At 37.0% G+C, this 21,734-nt stretch overlaps 2 protein-coding genes across 2 annotated transcripts; both read right to left on the reverse strand.

Annotated features, from left to right (window-relative positions):
* Positions 1-265: 265 nt before the first annotated feature.
* LOC127634102 (EF-hand calcium-binding domain-containing protein 3-like) lies at positions 266-4,426 on the reverse strand. Its single transcript, XM_052113510.1, has 9 exons — positions 4,308-4,426; positions 4,127-4,194; positions 3,859-4,002; positions 3,613-3,687; positions 3,255-3,366; positions 2,812-2,957; positions 1,011-1,159; positions 680-805; positions 266-478 (listed from the first exon to the last, which is right to left on the reverse strand). The coding sequence occupies exons 1-9, from the start codon at positions 4,406-4,408 to the stop codon at positions 266-268; spliced, it is 1,134 nt and encodes a 377-aa protein (XP_051969470.1). The 5' UTR covers positions 4,409-4,426.
* A 4,093-nt stretch (positions 4,427-8,519) lies between these two features.
* On the reverse strand, positions 8,520-20,463 carry riok3 (RIO kinase 3 (yeast)). The gene is made up of 13 exons (XM_052113794.1): positions 20,234-20,463; positions 19,573-19,685; positions 19,173-19,321; positions 18,034-18,141; positions 16,753-16,862; positions 16,481-16,624; positions 13,526-13,653; positions 13,261-13,443; positions 12,617-12,776; positions 10,521-10,601; positions 10,230-10,319; positions 9,982-10,089; positions 8,520-9,204 (listed from the first exon to the last, which is right to left on the reverse strand). The coding sequence occupies exons 1-13, from the start codon at positions 20,267-20,269 to the stop codon at positions 9,088-9,090; spliced, it is 1,527 nt and encodes a 508-aa protein (XP_051969754.1). The 5' UTR covers positions 20,270-20,463; the 3' UTR covers positions 8,520-9,087.
* Positions 20,464-21,734: the final 1,271 nt, after the last annotated feature.

Genomic DNA, 21,734 nt, shown 5'->3' on the forward strand with positions numbered 1-21,734 from the left:
CACTAATTCTTCTGTTAGTATTTAAGTCATGGTATGAATTGACACTTTGATGTATTTACTGAATAAATTAATAGATCATGACCTTTTTAAAAAAATTAGGACAAAATAGTAAAAAAGTACAAGTTTTCCTTTCTCAGTTAATGCGATCAGTGAAATGATCTGTGATAGGAGAATATTTGTGGATTGATTTAATCACTCCTAAAAATCTCCTAATTTACAGTCAGTTTTCTTCAATGCCTTTATTTAGTGACGTGAGGACCGGAAATCAATGTAGGGTTTCCTCACTCCTCTCCAGTTCTTCAGTCTGTATTAAGTTCCTACCGGCACTCCAGCTCCAGCTGTAAGTGGAGAAGGTCTGCTGAAATGCTTTGTCATCTTGCAAATCATAGGATTTCTCCAGAGATCTCCATAAGACCCACATGTCATGCTGCTTGAGCTCCGTCAGAGAGGACAGATATGAATCCGTACCCTCCCTAACCTGCAATTGTCATGTAACATATTAACCCAATAGCAATTACCATATTTAGACAATATTCTAATGGCAAGCTGGCAAAAACCTTCAATCATCGGAAATCTTTGTCATGTAAACACCTTATTCTGGATATTCACTGTTCATTTATATCTGCATGTGTCCAAAGTTATAATGAGTGCTTGAGGGAGACAGATATGACTAGTGCACCTTGCGACGAATGCATCCGATGTCGTCATATGTGAGTTTGGTCAGGTCTTTTCCATTCAGATCAACACTGATCTGCACAGGTGTGATCAGCGCTTTGGTCTCAGCCCCCCAGTGTCTCCATAAGAGCTTCCATGGAGAAACAAAAACAGAGAATTTAATTTCATATACAAGTATAATTTGGATACAGCAAATTTATAGTTCTCTCTATAGATCTTTCTTTTGCACACATACTGTATTTATGTGTAATGCATTTGTTCCCATTGCTAACAATGAAATAAATGCATCTCATGTCAATAAAACACAATTCATGCATTTATAATAGTGACCTCACCTCTTGTGCTTTTCCTTTCAGAGTAACCGGTCTGCTACTACCCTGAGCAGAAATACTGTCCAGCTGCTCAGCAGGAAAAGGCTTTTCAGAGCTTTTCTTATCTCTTACAGTCAGACAGGGCATTACAGAGTACGGGCTCTTTCTCTGGACTGAAGAGCATATTATATAATAGATGCTCAAATATTAGCACTCAAAAAATATTTCAATTAGCAATAATCTTGAAGTATAATATAACTAAGTGATCATAGTATAATAAATATGTAGTGTAGTGTTGTGAAGTGTTATCTGTTGTGTAGTACAGTATGGTATGGTGTGGTGCAGTGTATGGTATATAACAGCACAGTATAGTATAGCTCAGTGTAACAGATTGTAGTATAGCATATTGTGTGTTATGTAGTATAGTGCAATACAGTATGGTACAGTATTATACACTATGATACACTGTAGTATAGCAACGTATAGTATGGTATGGTATAGTATTTTATAGCATGGAATAGTATAGTATAGGATGGCGAAGGATAGTATAGTACAGTATGATATAGCATGGTATGGTATAGATTAGCATGGTACAGTATAGTATGGTATAGTATAATATGGAATAGCATGGTACAAATTGCCTTGGTACGGTATAGTATTATACGTATAGTATAATATACTGTAGCATGGTAAAGAATGCTATAGTATAGCGTGGTACGAAATAATGTTGTATGGTGTAGAATAGCATGGTAAAGTATGGTATAGTATAGCAGAGTATAGTATGTATAGCACGGTAAAGAATAGTGTAGTATGGTATAGTATGGCATGGTACAGATTAGTATAGTATGGAATAGTATAACATGGCAAAGTATAGTATGATACAGTATAGTATAGTATACTGCAGCATGGTATAGAATGGTATAGTATAGTATGTAAGGTATTAGATGGCACGGTATAATAATGTAGTATGTTATAGTATGGCATGGTTCGGTGTAGTATTGCATGGCAAATTATGGTTTAGTATAGTATGGTACAGTATAGTATGATACGATATAGTTCAGTCTACTGTAACATGGTATAGAATGGTACGAAATAGTGTAGTATGGTATAGTATGGGATGGCACGGTGTAGTATAGTATGCTATGGAATAATATAGTATTGTATAGCATGGTATTGTAAGGAATAGTATAACATGTTAAAGTATGGTATAATATAGTGTGATACAGTATAGTATAGTATAGTATAGTATACTGTAGCATGGTATATAATGGTATAGTATAGCATGATATAGTATAATATGCTATGGTTTAGGATGGCATAGTGTAATATGGTATAGTATCGCATGGTATGGTGTAGTATAGTATGGTACAGTATAGTATGATATGGTATGGTATAGTTTAGTCTACTGTAGCATGGTACAGAATTGTATAGTATAGCATTGTGTATAGTATATTATGTTATAGCATGGTACGGAATAGTGTAGTATGGTATAGTTTGGCATGGTACTGCGTAGTATAGTATGGTATGGTATTGTATAGAATGGTATAGTATAATATGGTAAAGTATAGTATGATACATATAGTATAGTGTACTGTACTGTAGCATACTGTATAGTATGGTGAGGTATAGCATGGCACAGTATAGTGTAGTATGGTATAGTATGGCATGGTACGGTACCTGTAGTATAGTATGGTATGGTAAAGCATGGTATAGTATGGAAAATAATGGCCTAGTATACTGGAGCATGTTATAGAATGGTATAGTATAGTATAGTATAGTGTAGTATAGTATTGTTGTACTGTACTGTGTGGTTTATTCTATTTACCTTGTGGCTGGATGTATTTCATCAGTTGTTTGGGCTTCAAGCCCACCAGTTGAGCTGCTTTATCATAGTAGGTGATCACATGATTCTGATGATGCTCTGCTGGAGCAGATCTCCAAACATGGTAGAGAGACTTTTTGTGGTAATACCTGAGAGAGAAATGTTATTAGAGGACTTTATACCATAGACAGAGATAAACTGTACTGAACTTCTTGCATTGACAGAATAGATCAGTTATTTAGATTTTTCTTGATAATCACAACCTGTTTTGATCATTTGATTGTAGAAATTAATAATTTAAGAGCAGTCAGACTATTTAAGGGTTACATGCAGATGCATCACCACAACCTACTTTTCTATTTATTGTTTTATAGATAGAGAGAAGAGTACTAGATGAATCAGCAAAACCCTTGGACATTTTGATGCTCAGGTATGTTTTTGTTTACCTGACAAGTTGTCCAGTTGTAGCACTGGGAATGAGTGCTGCCTCCATGACTTTATTCAGGATATCATAGAACAAAGTGCATGATACCTCAATAAGGTGATCTGGCTCATGATCTATGGGGGGAAAAGGCTCAGATGATCTGGTAGAGGTGTGGTGTCACATTACGAGTTTAAAACTATAGTCAGATATTGTACTTGACTACATACTAGCCAATAACTCAGTAAAGAATATACAATATAAACAAAACAGAACATGCAGCATTAAAGGTGAATACTTCCACATTTTCCATAGCATTGTGTAATGTAAGCTGACCCTTTAGTGGTTTAGTCTCTTATAAAAGTGGGAACATTCAAGTTAACCTTTCAGACACCTGGAGAACATCTGACAATCTGTCATCACTGAGAGGAAATCCTGGAAACCCACACATCCATCACCTGAGAAAGCAGAGCACCCATACATAGGACATTATAGAAGACTAAAAAGAAGATGCATGTTACCCAAAAAAAAAAAAAAAGTTAACAGAACATTACAAACACAAAAATTAAGATGTATAGAGTGAATGGATGTATTTTGTTCTGTCTTTAGATAAGATCAACAGCTCTCACCATCAAAGTCCGCATGGTGAAGTGTCTCCTGCAGCAGTTGAAGGTTGACCTTCATGTGCAGATCATTCATGAGAGCAGAGAGACTCTTAGCATCAATACGACCCTTAGAGTGAGTGGAGAACAGCTCGAACATCACCTTGAATGCTTTAGTAGAACCAAAAATAAAGGACATTAACGCTTTGAATGCAATAACAGGTTCTTAGAATGAAGTTGTGAAATGATAGTTCAAAATATGAAGTCTTAGTCTTTGTGTGAGCGTGTGTCTCACCCTTTATTTGAGCATCAGTCAGAGGTTCTTCTGACAATTTCTCCAGCTCTGCAATCCGACCAAGGCCTCTGTGGTGTTGGATCACCATGATAAGACAGATTAGAATGGTTAGATCTGAACTAATCAATGAGCAGCATTTAATTGTTCATTTTCTTAAAGCTGTGTTACCCTACACACTTACAGTGAATCCAGAACTTGCTTCAGACGATCTTTGTGTCTCTGTTTATTGTCCTGATGTGTATATTTGGCCTCAGTTGAGGGCATCTCATCACTAGTGTCCATCACAGCTGGTTCACACTTACTCTTTACCACAGAAAATGGGACAGAAGGCAATTTAATTCAAATACATATTTTATAATGACTCAGGGGTGGTTAAACTAATTGACATGCCAAGGGAGGGTTATTCTAGCCCTTGTGCAACCGTAGGGACATTTTTGTCGCTGTTTTAATTCCAATGGCTTACATTTTGCCAAAGGTGTGTATTTTTGGGGGAATTTTGGAATTTCAACCTCAGTTCCTATAATACACTGTGTACACAAAATAGCTACACTCAGGACAAAAATGTCCCCATTGAAACCCATTCAAATTGCAGTATTTAATCCCAGTGCCATTAAAGCATAAAATCATGAATTCTATGATATTATGCTTTCATTCTGAAGCCCTGGTTTTTCAAATATTTTTTTTATATTTTCCACCAGATGGCACCATTTTTCTCATGTTTAGCCTATGGAGCAATTACATGCTTTTCTCCTATTTTCTGTTTGCTGTATTATAGAGCACTACAGGCCAATTGAATAAATAATGCAGCTAAAATTGTGTGGGTGTGATTTGTATGTGTGTATTAAGAAATGTGTGTGTGTGAAAAAAAAGTGGCATTTAAAGGGTTCAAATCCAGACAATTAATATTTAATACATATTTGGTAGTTATGATCAAGAGTCATGTTGGTTAAAAAAAATCAGTGAAAGTGGAAAATAATATAAATATATAATATTTTTTATGGCAGTTTTCTGACACAGGTCCTCAAAGGTACTGTGTGAGAGGTTTTTTTTTATTTGACACAGCACAAACATTAATAATGCATCAAAATCAATGTTGTTGCTAATCACTGACAGATGCCAAAAATAATCAAAATAAATAAATAATAATAAAAACATTCTATTAATTACCCTTAGCATTTAGTCTATGGAAAATCATTCTTTTTTTTTTTATTATTCATAAAAAACCAACAGTGACATTATATAATCATTATACTGGCATTTAGAGTGTTAAAATCATGAATGAAAAAAAAAAAAAGTACTAAATGAAAGTGGAAAATAATATTAATATATAATATTACTATCACAGTTTTTTGACGAGGATAATTTTTGTCCTATAAGTAACTTTTTTGACGCACAAGGGCTAGATATACGGTATATATATATATATAGTGAAGACACTTCCGTATGAAATACAGGCACTTTGTATCAGTCCTTGTGTAAAGTAACTAGTTAAATAAATGTAGTCATTAAAAGGCAAACCTTATCGGGTGGAGAGTATGTAACATCTGGTGAAATTATTTAGCCTGTCTGAGGGGTGTGTTTGATGGAATGTTTCCATTATGACTCAAAAGATTCTAGAACATCGGCATTGTTACGCAATATATAGTAGAACTGCACTCCATTAGTAAACAACTACATAGCAAGTGCAAAAAAAAAAAAAAAAAAAAACTGTTAAAGACAATACATAACATTTTACATTGAAATAAAAACCAAGCCTATGGATTCGTGTTGTGCTGTCGCCACCTACAGGAGAATGATGTACATGATTGTAGGATGCAAAAAAGAGATCTGGGATATCAGTATAAACAGTTTAAACTGCTTTTCAGCTGAAACAGTTCCATAGTTGTAACAGAAGAATGAATGCAAGTGCTTTTATAAAATGAAAGGACTCACATTTCTTTTTGACCTTCCAAAAATTGGCCCCATTAATTTCCATTTTAAGTGCCTCACGGTTAACCAAGTGAGTGGGGACGAATCTAAATACAATTTTGGGGTATTCAACATTATTCCACAAAAGCTGTCGATTGACATTAACTTGTAATTAACCCAGAATATTAGGATATAACCACTGGAGTATTTATGGATTCCTTTTATGCTGTATTTATAGGCTTTTTGGTCACCATTCACTTGCATTGTATGGACCTACAGAGTTGAGATATTCTTCTAAAAATCTTTGTTTGTGTTCTGCAGATGATTTCATCACAGAGGCTCTTTGTACTTTCAAGGTGACATGATACACTAGCATTGCTCTGATACCATCTGCTGGTCGATTAAATGTCTCCTACTATATTATAAATATTTCAATCAAGGTAAATTTAATGCATACATGGTCAAATATAATAACAAGGTAACATATAATGCAATAAACTTGTAAGGTTACATATAGGAAGTAAAAAAAATTAAATAACAAACATTCAGGGAAAATACATAACATACTTGTCACTGATTAATCCTTTGAAAAGTGAGTTACATGAAGTCATCAACCATTTGTGCAAATATATATATATATATATATATATATATATATATATATATATATATATATATATAAATAATAATCATACTCAATCAAAACTACACTACTCTCTCCACGCCCCAACCCGAGATCCCTCCTAAAACTCAAAATAATTGCCCCATTTCCCAACAAACAAATCTAAGTTACCCTGTCTTCCTAATGACACCTCTTCAAAAACCACCACCCTCCCAATCTCCGTGCACCACTCCGGAAATGGGGGCGCACCAGCTGACCTCCAACCCCTCAAAATAATCTGCCTAGCGATCATAACACAGGTCAGAACCCAATTCTCTATGTGACTATTCCCCACATCGATGACCACCCCAGCCATCACCCAAAACACAAATTCTGGGCAAAATGAAACCCGAGTGCCCACCACATCACACACAAAATTCTGAACCTTCAGCCAGAATTTCTGGATCTCAACACACCACTGAAAAACATGGGCCATGTCTCCATCCTCCATTTGGCATCGCCAGCAGGTGGGTGTGTCTTTAAGACCAAGCCTATTCAATCTAGAGGGGGTCCAATAGAATCGATGTAAAATCCTGAATTGCTCAAAAGATTCAGACTTTTTAAGAATCCTAACCCACACTTCCTCCTCCAATACCAAGTTGAAATCTTTCTCCCATAATCTCTTAATAGAAGTTAAAGCTCCGCCCCCAGACTCTGAATTCCCAGGGAGTAATACACTGATGCCTCATGACTTTTCCAAATGCAGTAATCACCTCTCCACCAAAACCAGTAATCACCATTCCCAAAAATAACACATTAATAAGTCATTTTTGGGGCTGCCACTGCGGGAATCATTTGCACAGTGAAAATAAATAAAATTAGCCAATGAAGTTTTACATACAGTAGTTAAGGTGGCCACGTGAAAAACACCTTGTTCGAACAAAATTTCATTTGTTACCTTATTGCTAATTTGTATTTCTTCCTTTTGACTTCTAATGTTACATGTATATAAACTTAAAGCAAACAAAGATAGTGCCCAAAAAGATTTATAGATATGCACATATGGTATAATAGCTTGGAAACCATATTATTTGAATAGAAATTATACATTTGTACATACTGAATACATCATTCATCATTTTAAAAGTGTAGATTGGATTAGAGGTATGTGACCCCTAGTCTAATTACATCATCAAAAGTTAATTAGAGTCAGGAGTTGGCAAACGAGGCATCCGATTAATGAAACAAGATTGGAGGTGTGGGCTAGAGCTACTTTGACTTATAAAAAGCACTCAAACATAAAGAATTGTTGCTTTGCATACAGCTGGAAAGGGTTACAAGGTTTTCTTGAAGAGCTTAGATATTCATCTGTCCACAGTTAGACAAAGGGTTCACATACTTTTTATTGCCACTGTATATAAACGCATAGTTTGTGCATAAACGCATAATGTTGATGTCTTCTGAGTGGGAACAATCTAAAAACATTAAAATCACTGAGCACATTTACATGCACACCAATACGCTGATTACTCCCAAAAATCTGACAAAGCAAGGAAACCGTGTTTACATGAGATTTGAAATAATCGCTTTATTCTCTGCTTTTGACGTCAAACTGACACTCAACACGTGCGCACATTGGATAAGCCGGTGAGAACACTGGTAAAGGCGTTTACACGCCATCCAAAATCAATGTAATGGGCAAAAATCTACCCGTGTCAACCGGTTTATTCTTACACCATTCATGACATTACACCGATAAAGGAACGCTGTTTACATGACCACACGCATTGTCGGCTTATTAAGCACAATCGGTGTAAAAACATGCTTATTGACAGGTCTTCACTAGGACAGACAGATCCTAAATAAATGAAGGGGGAAAAAAAGCCCATTTAATTTAAGAGTTTATTATTTACCTGATTACACAAAAGACACCACAAATCCACAACAACTGTAATCTTATAATCTATAAAACTATTCAACAAAAAACTTTGAATAATGGCTTGAGCAGAACAAGAGCAATGTCTTGGGTTCTGCTCATTACTAAAACTAAAATCAACACACAAACACCTGACATTCAGAGATTTGACAAATCTTCTGTTTGCCCTTTTTGTGCAAGGAGATGCAATTTCTTTACCACAATTCTATTACATTACATGTGTCTCCATAGTTACTTTTTTTCTTCTTTTTTTTTATAACCATCTTCCAAAACTGTCTGTTAAAGAATGACAAGTTATGCTTTATTGTTTCAAATGAGCGATATGTATCACTTTCAAGATTGAGCAAACGCGTTAACGGCAGTAGAGGGATGGCGTGAGCATTTCAGAGGGCAGAGCGTGCAGAATGATGCACAACACATTCTGAGGCCCGCGATCTGACCGTTCCACACCTTGTTGTGACTGGAGACCAAAGGGATTTTCTCTCTCTTTTAATTCAAGTGGCTATTTTGCACATGTTAATCATCATCATCATCAGTGTTTAATTGGGGTGGGCTGCCATCACTGGTGGAGGTGAAGATTTTCTTGCTGGATTTCTGCACATGGTCTTCGTTTCTTTTCTCCAGGGCTTCAATCTGTAGAAACACAATATGCTTAATATGCACTATATCTCCATAAACACAAAAAACACACAAGCCACCCTCCACATCTCCGCGCACCACTCTGGGAACGAGGGGGCATCCGACTTCCATCCCCTCAAAATAACCTGCCTACCAATTATCACACTGGTCAAAACCCATTTTTTTATTTACTTATCCTCCACATTAATGACCTCCCAATCTCCCAAAATACAGAGTCTGGGGCAGAACAAAATTTGAGTGTTCAACACATCACATACAAAACTTTGCACCATCCAAAATTCTTGGATCTTACGACACCCCCAAAAAACATGGGTGGTGTCTCCATCTTCTGAATGGCATTGCCAGCAGATGGGTGTGTCCTTAAGACAAAGCCTATCCTACTTAGAAGGGGTCCAATAAAATCGATGAATAATCTTAAATTGCATAAGGCGAACTCTTGCATCTCTAGATGCAGACTTGATGTTTTTTAGAATCCTAGCCCACACTACCTCCTCCAATACCAAATTTAAATCTACCTCCCATAATCTTTTTAGAGAATTTAAACCTCCGTCCCCCAGACACTGAATAAGCAGAGAGTAATACACTAAACTGGAGCTACTTTAATTTGCCCCAATTTCACCACCAATTAAACATTTATTGATGTTGGGTTTTTCCACTTGTTATGAGCCTATTTATGCAATTATGTATCACTTTTTCCTGACATCATTACATTTGCCTTTCCAAATAATTAGCAAATGCTGATTGCAAGTACCAGACAAATGAAGGCCTTACTTGGGCTAAGAAATCAGCCTCATTATCACAGTTGATTTGCAGTCCAGACACATTGTTGAACAGCTCGAACACATTCACAGCCTCGGCCACACCAGCTTTCCGGAAAAACTGGAGAGCAAATAAATTAAGAGCATTCAGTAATGACCAGATCCCTGCTTTAGGACTATCAGTATCCCTTCGTAAGGAATATGTCATCATACATAACTTTTAATTCCCTCATCGATCACAAGTTGGTTTTGGGTACTTACAGTGGCCACATTCCTACAGTCCCGGAAGAGGAACTCCAGACCATGAGGGTGAGTGGGCTCTATGGACTGACTCACATCAATAAACCACACCTTCAGGATAAAAAAAAAAACAATAGAATATAATTTTGAGTTTCTTGATGTATTCAAGAGCTCCATAAAATTTAAAAAAACATTATGCAAATTAATATACAGTTTAATAAATGAGAAAATAAGCCTCGTTTCTTAGTTTAGAATGCAAATGTAATTAATATAAAGACCAAAATATGTTTTTGGATTGGCTGTCATACACACCTGTCCATCATGCCAAAGCATGTTGTATTCACTCAAATCGGCGTGAACCAGATTACATTCCTGATACAGTCGCTGCATCATCTGTATTGTAAAAGAAAATGAGATAACATGAGTAAAGCATTTCTACCTAAAATTCACAGAGCGAATTACAAAAGGTTGATCGTACAGATTTTAATTATACTGTAGAGTGCAACACTGGCCAACCATTTTTCAACCGTCCTGAATGAAAGTCAAATTCACTTGAAATTTCCATAACGTGGAAAACACAGAAGGAATTGCGGAATCTAGTCATAAAAACAGAATTATTTAATGCAGAATTTGACATATTTAGCAGAAAATTACTGTATTAATGCTTAATCAACTTAAAATTGTGATGTGTCCTATTATAACGATTGAACCACAAAAGCCTGCAACAACTAATCAATAAAATCAATAACAAACAATGATCAAAATCATCGATGACAAATGTAATTATCGATTAGTTGGATGTGTGTGACGGAGAAGCTCTGTCAGTAACGTGACCTCAGTACTGAAAAATGTGCTTGCATAATAAAACTCATTTGAGAAATGGCGGAGGCACACTGAAGCGGAAAAAACAACCAGTTGTCCAGCGCATGGGAGCATTTTATGTTACACTTCAAAGAAAATCATAAGCAAATAAAGAAAATGTAATAAATTTTTTTGGGGCTTTTATTCGATTCATCAAATAAATAATTGAAGATTAATCTATATCAAAATAATCGTTAGTTGCAGCCCAAACAAACATACAGTCTGAATGTGCTGCACGCTTCAAATGTTGCAATTTAATTATATAATTAAATTGGAGCCTTTTGCGGTTTAATAAGCACATTTGGGCCATATAGCAAACTGGTTATTCGGAGGTGTGAAGCTGTCGTCAAAAACATACAAACTCAAATTACTTTATTCGGCTTTTCGCCAAAATAAAAGCTCAATTTATCTAGAAACGTGAAATTGAATTGTGTATTAAAATGTAATATTCAATGTAGAATTAAACAATAATAATTATAATTAAATAAAAATATATTTAAGCAATATCTCACATGCAAGAGTAATGTTGTACTGAATAGAAGTTTAATGCCTTCATTAATACTCTGATGGTCTGCTGTATACTTAACAACATCAACAACAACAACAAACTCCAATATTGTGTTTTGTATTGTGCTGTGAGGATCTGTAAAGAAGCACCTCATTTGATAATATTAATGTAATTCCATGTTGAAAAATAAATGCTTTGCTTTTCATATTATTTAAATTCCATTAATTCATTATAATTAGTTTTTATGATAAAATGTAATTAAACAATAAAACTTTAATCTTAAAAATAAAATAAAACAGAAAACACAGAATTTGGAAAAAAATAAAATAAAACCGATTTCATAGAGTCCTACATAAAGTACTTTATACAAGAGTTCTAAGCTATTAATGAACTAAAACAAGCTCTGGGGTAAAACACAAAATTACAAACTTTGATTTAAAGCGAAAAAATCAATTGAAAATCTGACAAAAAAACAAACGGTTCAAGACTGTGTACTTAACGTCTTTAATGAGGGAATTAACTACAATCCCATGAAGCACTGCGAATGACGTAATAAAATTAAAAACGGAGGGAAAAAAACTATTTTACATTTTTGGATTTTAAGTGCATAACCAATAAATGTATCTCACATAAAAATTTTCAGATATAGACAAATATATAAATAGTTTGAGAGTGTAAGGAAGACCGACTTGACTGTCATTCGCAGTGTCATGTGAGTGGGCGGTCGCTGCAGAGCACTTTTGCCGCAGTTTGTTTGCTGCAATTCTCTGATTGGTGGATCTTTCACTTCAGGATCATGTGTAGTGCAGCTCTTCACCAGGAATTCTGCTATTCAACACGATTGTAAAAAAATGACATGGACTGATGGCTTCAGCAAAAGCATTTACCATCGATTATTCATCAAAGCTCACAGTAGGTCTGTCTTTAAAGGTTTGTAAGTTATCGTTATAAATCGATTCCCCTATGGAAAATATGTATGGGACGTTTTACTTCCGGAATCAGACTGTTGCGCTCTATTGTGTCATTTTAATCAACTTACGTTTAGAACTTGATAATATGCTTTTTTCATATCTTCAGAGTTCAGCATGGCATCCTTCAATTTAGGTGCAGGCACATGATCGCGGCCAATGAATGACATCACAAGGATGTGCTTCTTCAGTATCACCACCTCTGGGCACGGGATCTCGGCTTTCTTTAGCCTACATGTAAATATATATAGTATGTGTAAAGAAAGAAACATTCTACAGTATTCTGTTCCGGTTTCAACTTAAGTCAACTGAGACAGCAGAAAATCCACTCGGTTGCCATTCAATTTCATTGCATGGAAAACATTTCTTGCATTCCATCGAAGAAAGTCATACAGGTTTGGAACAACATGAGGATGAGTAAATGATGACAGAATGTTAATTTTAGAGTGAACTACCCCTTTAAATATATCACATGTCTACTCTTTAAATCTTGTGGAGTGGTGGTGGTCTAGTGGTCTAAAGTACATATCTGGTAATCAGAAGGACGCTGGTTCGAGCCCCACAGCCACCACCACCATTGTGTCCTTGAGCAAGGCACTTAACTCCAGGTTGCTCCGGGGGGGTTGTCCCTGTAATAAGTGCACTGTAAGTCGCTTTGGATAAAAGCGTCTGCCAAATGCATAAATGTAAATGTAAATGTAAATCTATGTATCACCTGGCGAGATTGTGCATCTCCTTCTCAGCCCACAGGCGGATAATTTTGCGAGGATTCAGCTTGCTGAAGCGATCTTTGAAGCGGTAGTCATCCTTGATATATTTGTCCCTGTTCTTAAACTCATTCAGGGTGGTCTTGAAAACTTTGAGCACACACTCCTCCGGAACGATCTTCTCTTCAAAGCTACAGCAGATGCGCAGACATTATGAGTTGTGTTGACTAAGACTTAAGTAAGTCAGAACTCAAGTCATACCAAGAAACCCACCTTCCTCCATCAGCATGGAACACCACTGACTCTTTTCCTGTGCTGATACAGCCATTAATGTTCTCCAGTATCCCAGCATTCACCATTTTGTACATCAGCAGTCTGGTTTTGGGGTCCACAGCTTGTTCCTAAGCAAAAGAGGATATTGATTAGTCCTCAAATATACAGACACAACAAACAAGTGGAGAGTTTAAAAGAACACATGACATTTCTTCTAAAGTAGATACGTTTTCACTAACTACATTTCCGTCCAAGGATTTTTGTCGAAAAAGGTTTTAGCGCATTAAAATAAAGCTGATGGAAACGCACATTATCGCTAAAATGTCACAAACGTTGACATTATATTTTTCTGTTTAACTCAAGCGCATAATCTCTATGTCGATACATCAAATGTCGTGAAACGTTTTTTGGGAAACACTTTTTGTTGATAAAATTGGCATTAATGCCAAAATGCAGTGTCACATGACAGATTTTGCCCCAATCCTTAGTCTGTGTTATGATGACAGTGTTGAAAGCCAATATATTGTACGCGATTATGGATTGATCTTTACGGCATATAGAGCCGATCTGCACACGACACTCCAGGAGTGCCTACACAAATATCTCCTGCACATTGAACAAATTAATGGCCACTGTTTGCGATGAACTTAATCGCAGTATCCATCCGTTTATTTCCGTTTCTTTTCCACACCATTCAAAATAATAGACAGCAGTCACAGAATTTGCCCACAGTACAAAAAACATTATTTCTGTGCATAAAGATGTTTTAAATTAAGAATAAATACACATTACTAGGTGAAACTACTACATTGTTGTTGTTGTTTTTTTAACACTTACAGCCCAATTCTATTAAATTATTGTTTAGTCTACTTTTGAAAAATGCTGGCAAAATTTCCTGTGTTAAATTAAATAAATTACCAAACAAAAAAAGCATTAAATTAAAAAAAATAAAATTACGAAAAAAACAAAACAAAAAAAAATACAAATGGAAATGAGGCGGTGAGAACCGGCTTGGCAATGTAAATAATATTCCATCCATCCATCCATCCATCTTCAACCGATTATCTGAAGTCGGGTCGCGGGGGCAGCTGCTCCAGCAGGGGGCCCCAAACTTCCCTATCCCGAGCCACATTAACCAACTCTGACTGGGGGACCCCGAGGCGTTCCCAGGCCAGTGTGGAGATGTAATCTCTCCACCTAGTCCTGGGTCTTCCCCGAGGCCGCCTCCCAGCTGGACGTGCCTGAAACACCTCCCTAGGGAGGCGGCCAGGGGGCATCCTTACCAGATGCCCAAACCACCTCAACTGACTCCTTTCGACGCAAAGCAGCAGCGGCTCTACTCCGAGCTCCTCACGGATGACTGAGCTCCTCACCCGATCTCTAAGGGAGAAGCCCGCCACCCTTCTGAGGAAGCCCATTTCGGCCGCTTGTACTCGCGACCTAGTTCTTTCGGTCATGCCCCATCCTTCATGACCATAGGTGAGGGTAGGAACAAAAACTGACCGGTAGATCGAGAGCTTTGCCTTTCGGCTCAGCTCTCTTTTCGTGACAACGGTGCGATAGAGCGAGTACAATACCGCCCCCGCTGCCCTGATTCTCCAGCCAACCTCCCGCTCCATTGTCCCCTCACTCGTGAACAAGACCCCCAGGTACTTGAACTCCTTCACTTGGGGCAAAACCTCATTCCCTACCTGGAGTACGCACTCCATCGGTTTCCTGTTGAGAACCATGGCCTCAGATTTAGAGGTGCTAATCCTCATCCCAGCTGCTTCACACTCGGCTGCCAAGCGATCCAGTGAGAGCTGAAGGTCACGGACCGATGATGACATGAAGACAACATCATCTGCAAAAAGCAGCGATGAGATCCCCAGCCCACCGAACCGCACACCTTCCCCACCCCGACTACGCCTCGATATCCTGTCCATGAATATCACAAACAGGATTGGTGACAAAGCGCAGCCTTGGCGGAGACCAACCCCCACATGGAATGAACTCGACTTTGTGCCGAGGACCCGCTGTAAATAATATTTTAAATGCTAAATTTAAACAAAAGACACAAACACACACACACATGACGGACATGTCCGTAAACGATCTCTCCCCCGCAGTCGGCCTTTATCCCTCTCGGAGGCTTGATTAGCCTGATAAGGGACCGGGTGTGTAGAATCACGACCTGGCACCGCCCTCCGCCCTGCCACTAACTATATATGCCTTTTCTTTTCTCAAACTTAAATTAGCTTTACTCTGTTCTGTAGATGAATAAAGTCCGGTGAATGACGTTCTCAGAATGTTCTGCACTTTTTTCAAGACTATAAACTTATCAGAACTATTTGTCCAATCGCATTTACGGCTTCTTCAGAAAATATACATTTGCATTTTGACAATCAAGTTCAGTTGGTCATTAAAAGTTGCTGGAGAAATATGCCAACCTGCGATAGGTGCAAAATCAGGACCAATATTACATTTCTATTAGAAGGGCAACTGTTCCCTTTTGATTGGAATTCCTCCTTTTTCCTCCTTTTGTGAAATTAAAATGACGGTAAGCTGCCTAATTTTAATGAATTGTCTCAATACTCTCCCCATTTTACCAAAACTTCAAAGGAAAAAAATTAGGGACATCTGGGAGGCGAATTAGCGATAAACACACATTCCTGAATGGAAACGGCTTCAGGGAAGATTTATTTTGCGCTAAACCAAAACTTATGCGACAAAGTGTTTTTTTAGGCAAGACGTCATCACGCAGACCATTTTTATCGATAAAAACTGCCTGTTTCCATTTGAATGGAAACGGGCAGAAGGCGGCAAATGTTGCAATTTTATTTTTCAAATTTACACTTTGTCGATAACAAAATAGCATGAAAGGTGGATGGAAACTAGGCTACTGTGCCATCAAAGAGTTTGATAACCAAAACAAATCCTTAAATCGCATGGTTCTTAAAGTATAAAACTTCTCACAGAAGTCGAGTGCTCCTTCTTCTCATGCAGTCGAGCGCTGCGGCGCTGTTCTGTGTCACAGTGGCGTTTCAGAGCGTTGTACACCTTGTTGGAGAGCTTCAGGTCCATGCCGATCCCATCTCCCACCTGCACCTCTGGAGCAAACTGAGGAAAATAGATTGAAAATGGGAGAAGAGAAAATGTAAAAGGTTAATTATTCTTGTTCAAAAACTAGTCAAAATCGCCGTTTAAGGTCAACATGTTCTTTTGGACCGAGTATTGACTAGTCTTACATTGTCCATACGTGCTGTGTTCTTCCGTCCACACACCTCCTCATCGTGTTTGGTGGTGATGTTCTTGCCTTTCCCAACAAAGCCTTTTTTGGGGGTAGTTGTTGGCTTATCTAAGTAAATCAAATATGGTCCAGTCAAAAACTACTAACTGCTAAGCAGCATTGAGAACCTAGAAATTACACTTCCGGTGTAGTCTGATTCCTGAACAAATTACTCTTTTGAGCCAGTATTTTTAATGAATCAAAAACATACAGCATGACCAGTGTAGTCTGATTCCTGAATGAATGAATCTTTTGAGCTGGTTCTTTTTAATGAATCGAAAACATACAGTATGACCGGTGTAGTCTGATTACTGAACAAATTACTCTTTTGAGCTGGTTCTTATTAATGAATCAAAAACATAAAGAATGACCAGAGAGTCTGATTCATGAATGAATGAATCTTTGAGCTGGTTCTTTTTAATGAATCAAAAACATACAGCATGACCAGTGTAGTCTGATACCTGAACTAATTTACTTTTTGAGGCGGTTCTTTTAAATGAATCAGAAACATACAATGAGATCAGTGTGATTACTGAATGAATGACTCTTTTGAGCCGGTTCTTTTTAATGAACCAAAAACATACAGCGTGACCAGTGTAATTCGATTCCTGAGCGAATGACTCTTTGAGACGATTCTTTTGAATCTACAGAGCGAAACACAGCACGAGCAGTGTAGCCTGATTTCTTAACGGATGACTCGTATGAGTTGTTTCTTTTGAACAGACTCAGTAACGTACCGAACAAATTACTTTTCTGCCCTTTTTTTTACTGAATCAAAAACGTACTGAACTGCAAGTCATTAATTTCATCATGACTTGAAGTTAAACTAAAAATTGGATAGTTGTTGGTATGGCAAAGTGTAATAAAAGGAACATGTAGAGTTTTGTTGCATAAACTAAAATTAATTGCTTTTATAAAAATGTATTTAAGAATCAATTTAGCTTAATTTAAAGTCTGGGTAAACACACCATTTGCAAGAAGCTGTTCTGTTAAAATATGGTAACAGACTGCTGAGGGCAGTGAATCATATAACAATTGAATTTATTATTTCCAAATATTGCCTCCACAAAAGGTCTAAAAAATCATTAATTGAACCGTTAAGGAACCGGATTCGTTAAGAGGATTCGGAACTGGAATTGTTAAATTCCTTGTGATTTCCGTCCCTACTGCTAAGTAATAAGGCCACATAAACAATTACATAGAATAACTGATTTTAAGTGTTGAACAAATAAGGTCTCACCAGCTTTGTAGGGGTCATGGCGAGTGTCTTGCCAGTCCACCTCATCCTCAGAGCTGTCACTGTCCTCATATGGATGAACCATGCGGTAGTTCTCAAAGGATATGGAGACTGAAGACATAAACATGTAATGAAGTTAAAGGGATAGTTCACCCAACAATGAAAATTCTCATCATTTACTCATCCTCATGCCATCCTAGATGTGTAACTTTCTCCTGCTGAACACAAACTATGATATTTGGAAGAATATTTCAGGTCTGTATGTCCATACAGTGCAAGTGATTGGGGTCCAAAACTTTGCTCACTAAGCACACAAAGGCAGCATAAAAGTAATCCATACGAAGTGGTTAAATCCAAGTCTTCAGAACCAATATGATATTTATGAGTGAGAAACAGATCAATGTATGTATATATATGTATATATATTTCTTTTTTTTTTTTCTCCCCAATTTGGATGCCCAATTCCCAATGTGCTCTAGGTCCTTACAGGCACCATGAGGAGGTTACCCTACAAACCGGGCTAATTTGGTTGCTTAGGAGACCTGGCTGGAGTCACTCAGCAAGCCCTGGATTTGAACTCGCGACTCCAGGGTTGGTAGTCAGCGCAGATCAATATTTAAGTCCTTTTTTACTATAGTTCCACATTCAAAAAGCCCTCCCAAGCAGTCTTCTAAGAGTTCTTCTTCTTTTGTTTTTGAGGATTCACATTCTTCATGCATATCAACACCTAATGGGCAGGGAGGAGAATATTTAATAAGGACTTAAATATTTGTCTATTTCTCACTCACACCTATCTTATCACTTCTGAAGACGTAGATTTAGCCACTGGAGTCGTATGGCTTACTTTTATGCTGCCTTTATGTGCTTTTTTGAGCTTCAAAGTTTTGGACCCTGCTGACTTGCATTTTATGGACCAACAGAGCTGGGATATTCTTCTAAAAATCTTCGTTTATGTTCAGCAGAAGAAAGAAAGTCGTACACATCTGGTATGGCATGAGGGTGTGTAAATTATGAGAGAATAAAAATGTTTAGGTGAACTATCCCTTTAAGACCATGCTGAGTTAACATGAAGTCAAAAAGATGGTTAATTCAGAACAACAAAAAAACATTTGCTTTAATTTCTGCCACAACCTGGTTTTTACCTTTGCTGTCTCCATTAAACTTCTTCTCCTCTATGCGTAGCTGCGTATCAAACTCACGATCGAACTGCATCTGCAGCATCTGAGCCAGAATCAGGTCGCTGGATGTGTCCGTTTCAGCAGCACAGGTCAGGTCCAGATCAGTACTGAAACTAGTGAATATGAAGGATTTATGCAAAAGATGTTTAAGTTACAAGAAAAGATTTTCAACAAATGGACACATGGATGAAAATGGCTTTTAAATAGAATACAAGTTCTAAAAGATACCAGGCTGGTTTGTGTAATTGATATCACTGCTGAGAGCCATTACACCACTGTTGACTACATTTAAATCTAAGCAGCCGGGGTGTTTAAACCATTACGATGGCACTAACAATACATTTAATAGGTTTGTGAGACTCACTCTGGGTCTGTGAAAGAGTTGCCCTCCTCATGCATCTGTCTAGCCAGCTGTTCACTCATAACTTCAGCCAGAGACAAGGGAGACGGTGCCAGGGTGGGAGTGCCCCAAGGGTTCTGGAAGAACATATAATAATAATAATAATAATCTCTTTAAATTACTGATAGAGAACACATTCAAATCTTGTGTCTAGAAAATCAGAGCATCATTTATGATTTGTGAGCTGACATTTACAGATCATCCAATGTGTCTTTAATTCCTGAAATTAGTCTCAAGTTTTCTAATATCAGTCTGACCAAGTCATTAAAGCTACAAATGAGGACTCAAAGAGTTTCAAGTACACATACTAAACATTTCTAAAGCTTACCTCGCCCATTAACTTTCCTACCATATTAAATTACCTGAATGTTTGCTTTTCAGCTCTATTCAAAACTATTCAAACACAAAACCTAGCAACTGAGTTCATTACCAAGTGAACTCAAACCCACTGGATAAAGTGGACATGTCATGCAGGTTTACAGTCATTACTCACCCTGTTTTATAACGGCTGAAAGGCCCTGTCCTAAATCAAGTCATATTGTTGACATGGATGTACTTTTACACACATATTTTGACAGTCAGATGACTTCGATTGAAAACTTTTAAAGGCGTTAAGAAATCTCACCTTTGTCTCTTTTGTTGACACTTCAAGTTGATCCATGTTTGCTTTTGACAGAAGGTTTAGATTCAAGCAGAAAAAAACGATTAAGATGCTTTTTGAGTAGATAATATTAATAAACGTTCGTTAATATCGACTTTAATCTTAAATGTACTACTAAGTATGACTATCTTTGACAGAGACGGCTAAAACGACTAAAGCTAAAGTTACCGACTGTATGATGCAACCTACCTTGGTTGGTGGGACAACCCACCATGACAATGACATCACGAGGTCTGTTTTTCAAAATAAAGGTATCAAAATAAAGGGTTCAATGCAAGAATGAAGAAATTATTAGGAATTTATTGACGCTTATTTTTGTTTTTATAATAACATGTAATGTCTTAAATAATACAATCATTATTTACATTCGTACTTTGAGACAACAATGCCTTACGACACCAGAAAACAGAGTTTACATTACAACTATGAATTTCAACTATTTTTATTATTTTTTTATTATAAAAAAAGGTGTAGAAGTAATTTTAAAGTATTATTGTTTTTGTCACTTTTTACTCTTTTCAAACCTTTATTTTGAAAAAAGACTATTTTATATGTATAATTCGGCCTGTTTTTCAAAATAAAGGTATTATAAACAAGAAAAAAAATAAATAAAAGAAAATACAAACAGAAAAACAAATGCAAAGATGAAGAATTTATTAGTAGTTTACACAGACTTTTTTATTATAATAACATATAATTTCTTAAATACTAAAATTGTCATTTACATTCATATTTGTGAAACAACAATGCCTCAAATTCCAAAAAGCAGAGGATACACTACAACTGTAAATTTCAGATACCTTTTTAATTATCAAAATGGTACAGGTCATTTTATTTAGTTATTTATTTTATCTCCTTTTCTCCCAATTTGGAATGCCCAATTCCTACTACTTAGTAGGCCCTTGTGGTGGCGCGGTTACTCACATCAATCCGGGTGGTGGAGGACAAGTCTCAGTTGCCTCCACTTCGGAGACGTCAATCCATGCAATTTATCACGTTGCTCATAGTGCATGACACTGCGGAGACTCACAGCATGTGGAGGCTCATGCTACTCATCCTACCATGAGCCTCATTGAGAGCGAGAACCACTAACCGTGACCATGAGGAGGTTACCCCATGTGACTCTAGCCTCACTAGCAACCGGGCCAATTTGGTTGCTTAGGAGACCTGGCTGGAGTCACTCAGCACGCCCTGGATTCGAACTCGTGATTCCAGGGGTGGTAGTCATCGTCAATACTCGCTGAGCTACCCTGGCCCCGGTACAGGTCATTTTTAAAGTATTTTTATTATTATGTCGCTCTTTATTTTATACCTTTATTTTGAAAAAGAGACTCTTTTTATCTAAATATAAAAACATAATAAAAGATTTAAAGAGTGACATTTGGACATATTGTGAATTTTGTTCTGGTGTAATATGAGGCATTATTGTTTCACTAATTCATATGTAAACTACAATATTTTTTAT

This window comes from Xyrauchen texanus, chromosome 41, assembly GCF_025860055.1.
Source record: "Xyrauchen texanus isolate HMW12.3.18 chromosome 41, RBS_HiC_50CHRs, whole genome shotgun sequence".
Classification (NCBI taxonomy): domain Eukaryota; kingdom Metazoa; phylum Chordata; class Actinopteri; order Cypriniformes; family Catostomidae; genus Xyrauchen; species Xyrauchen texanus.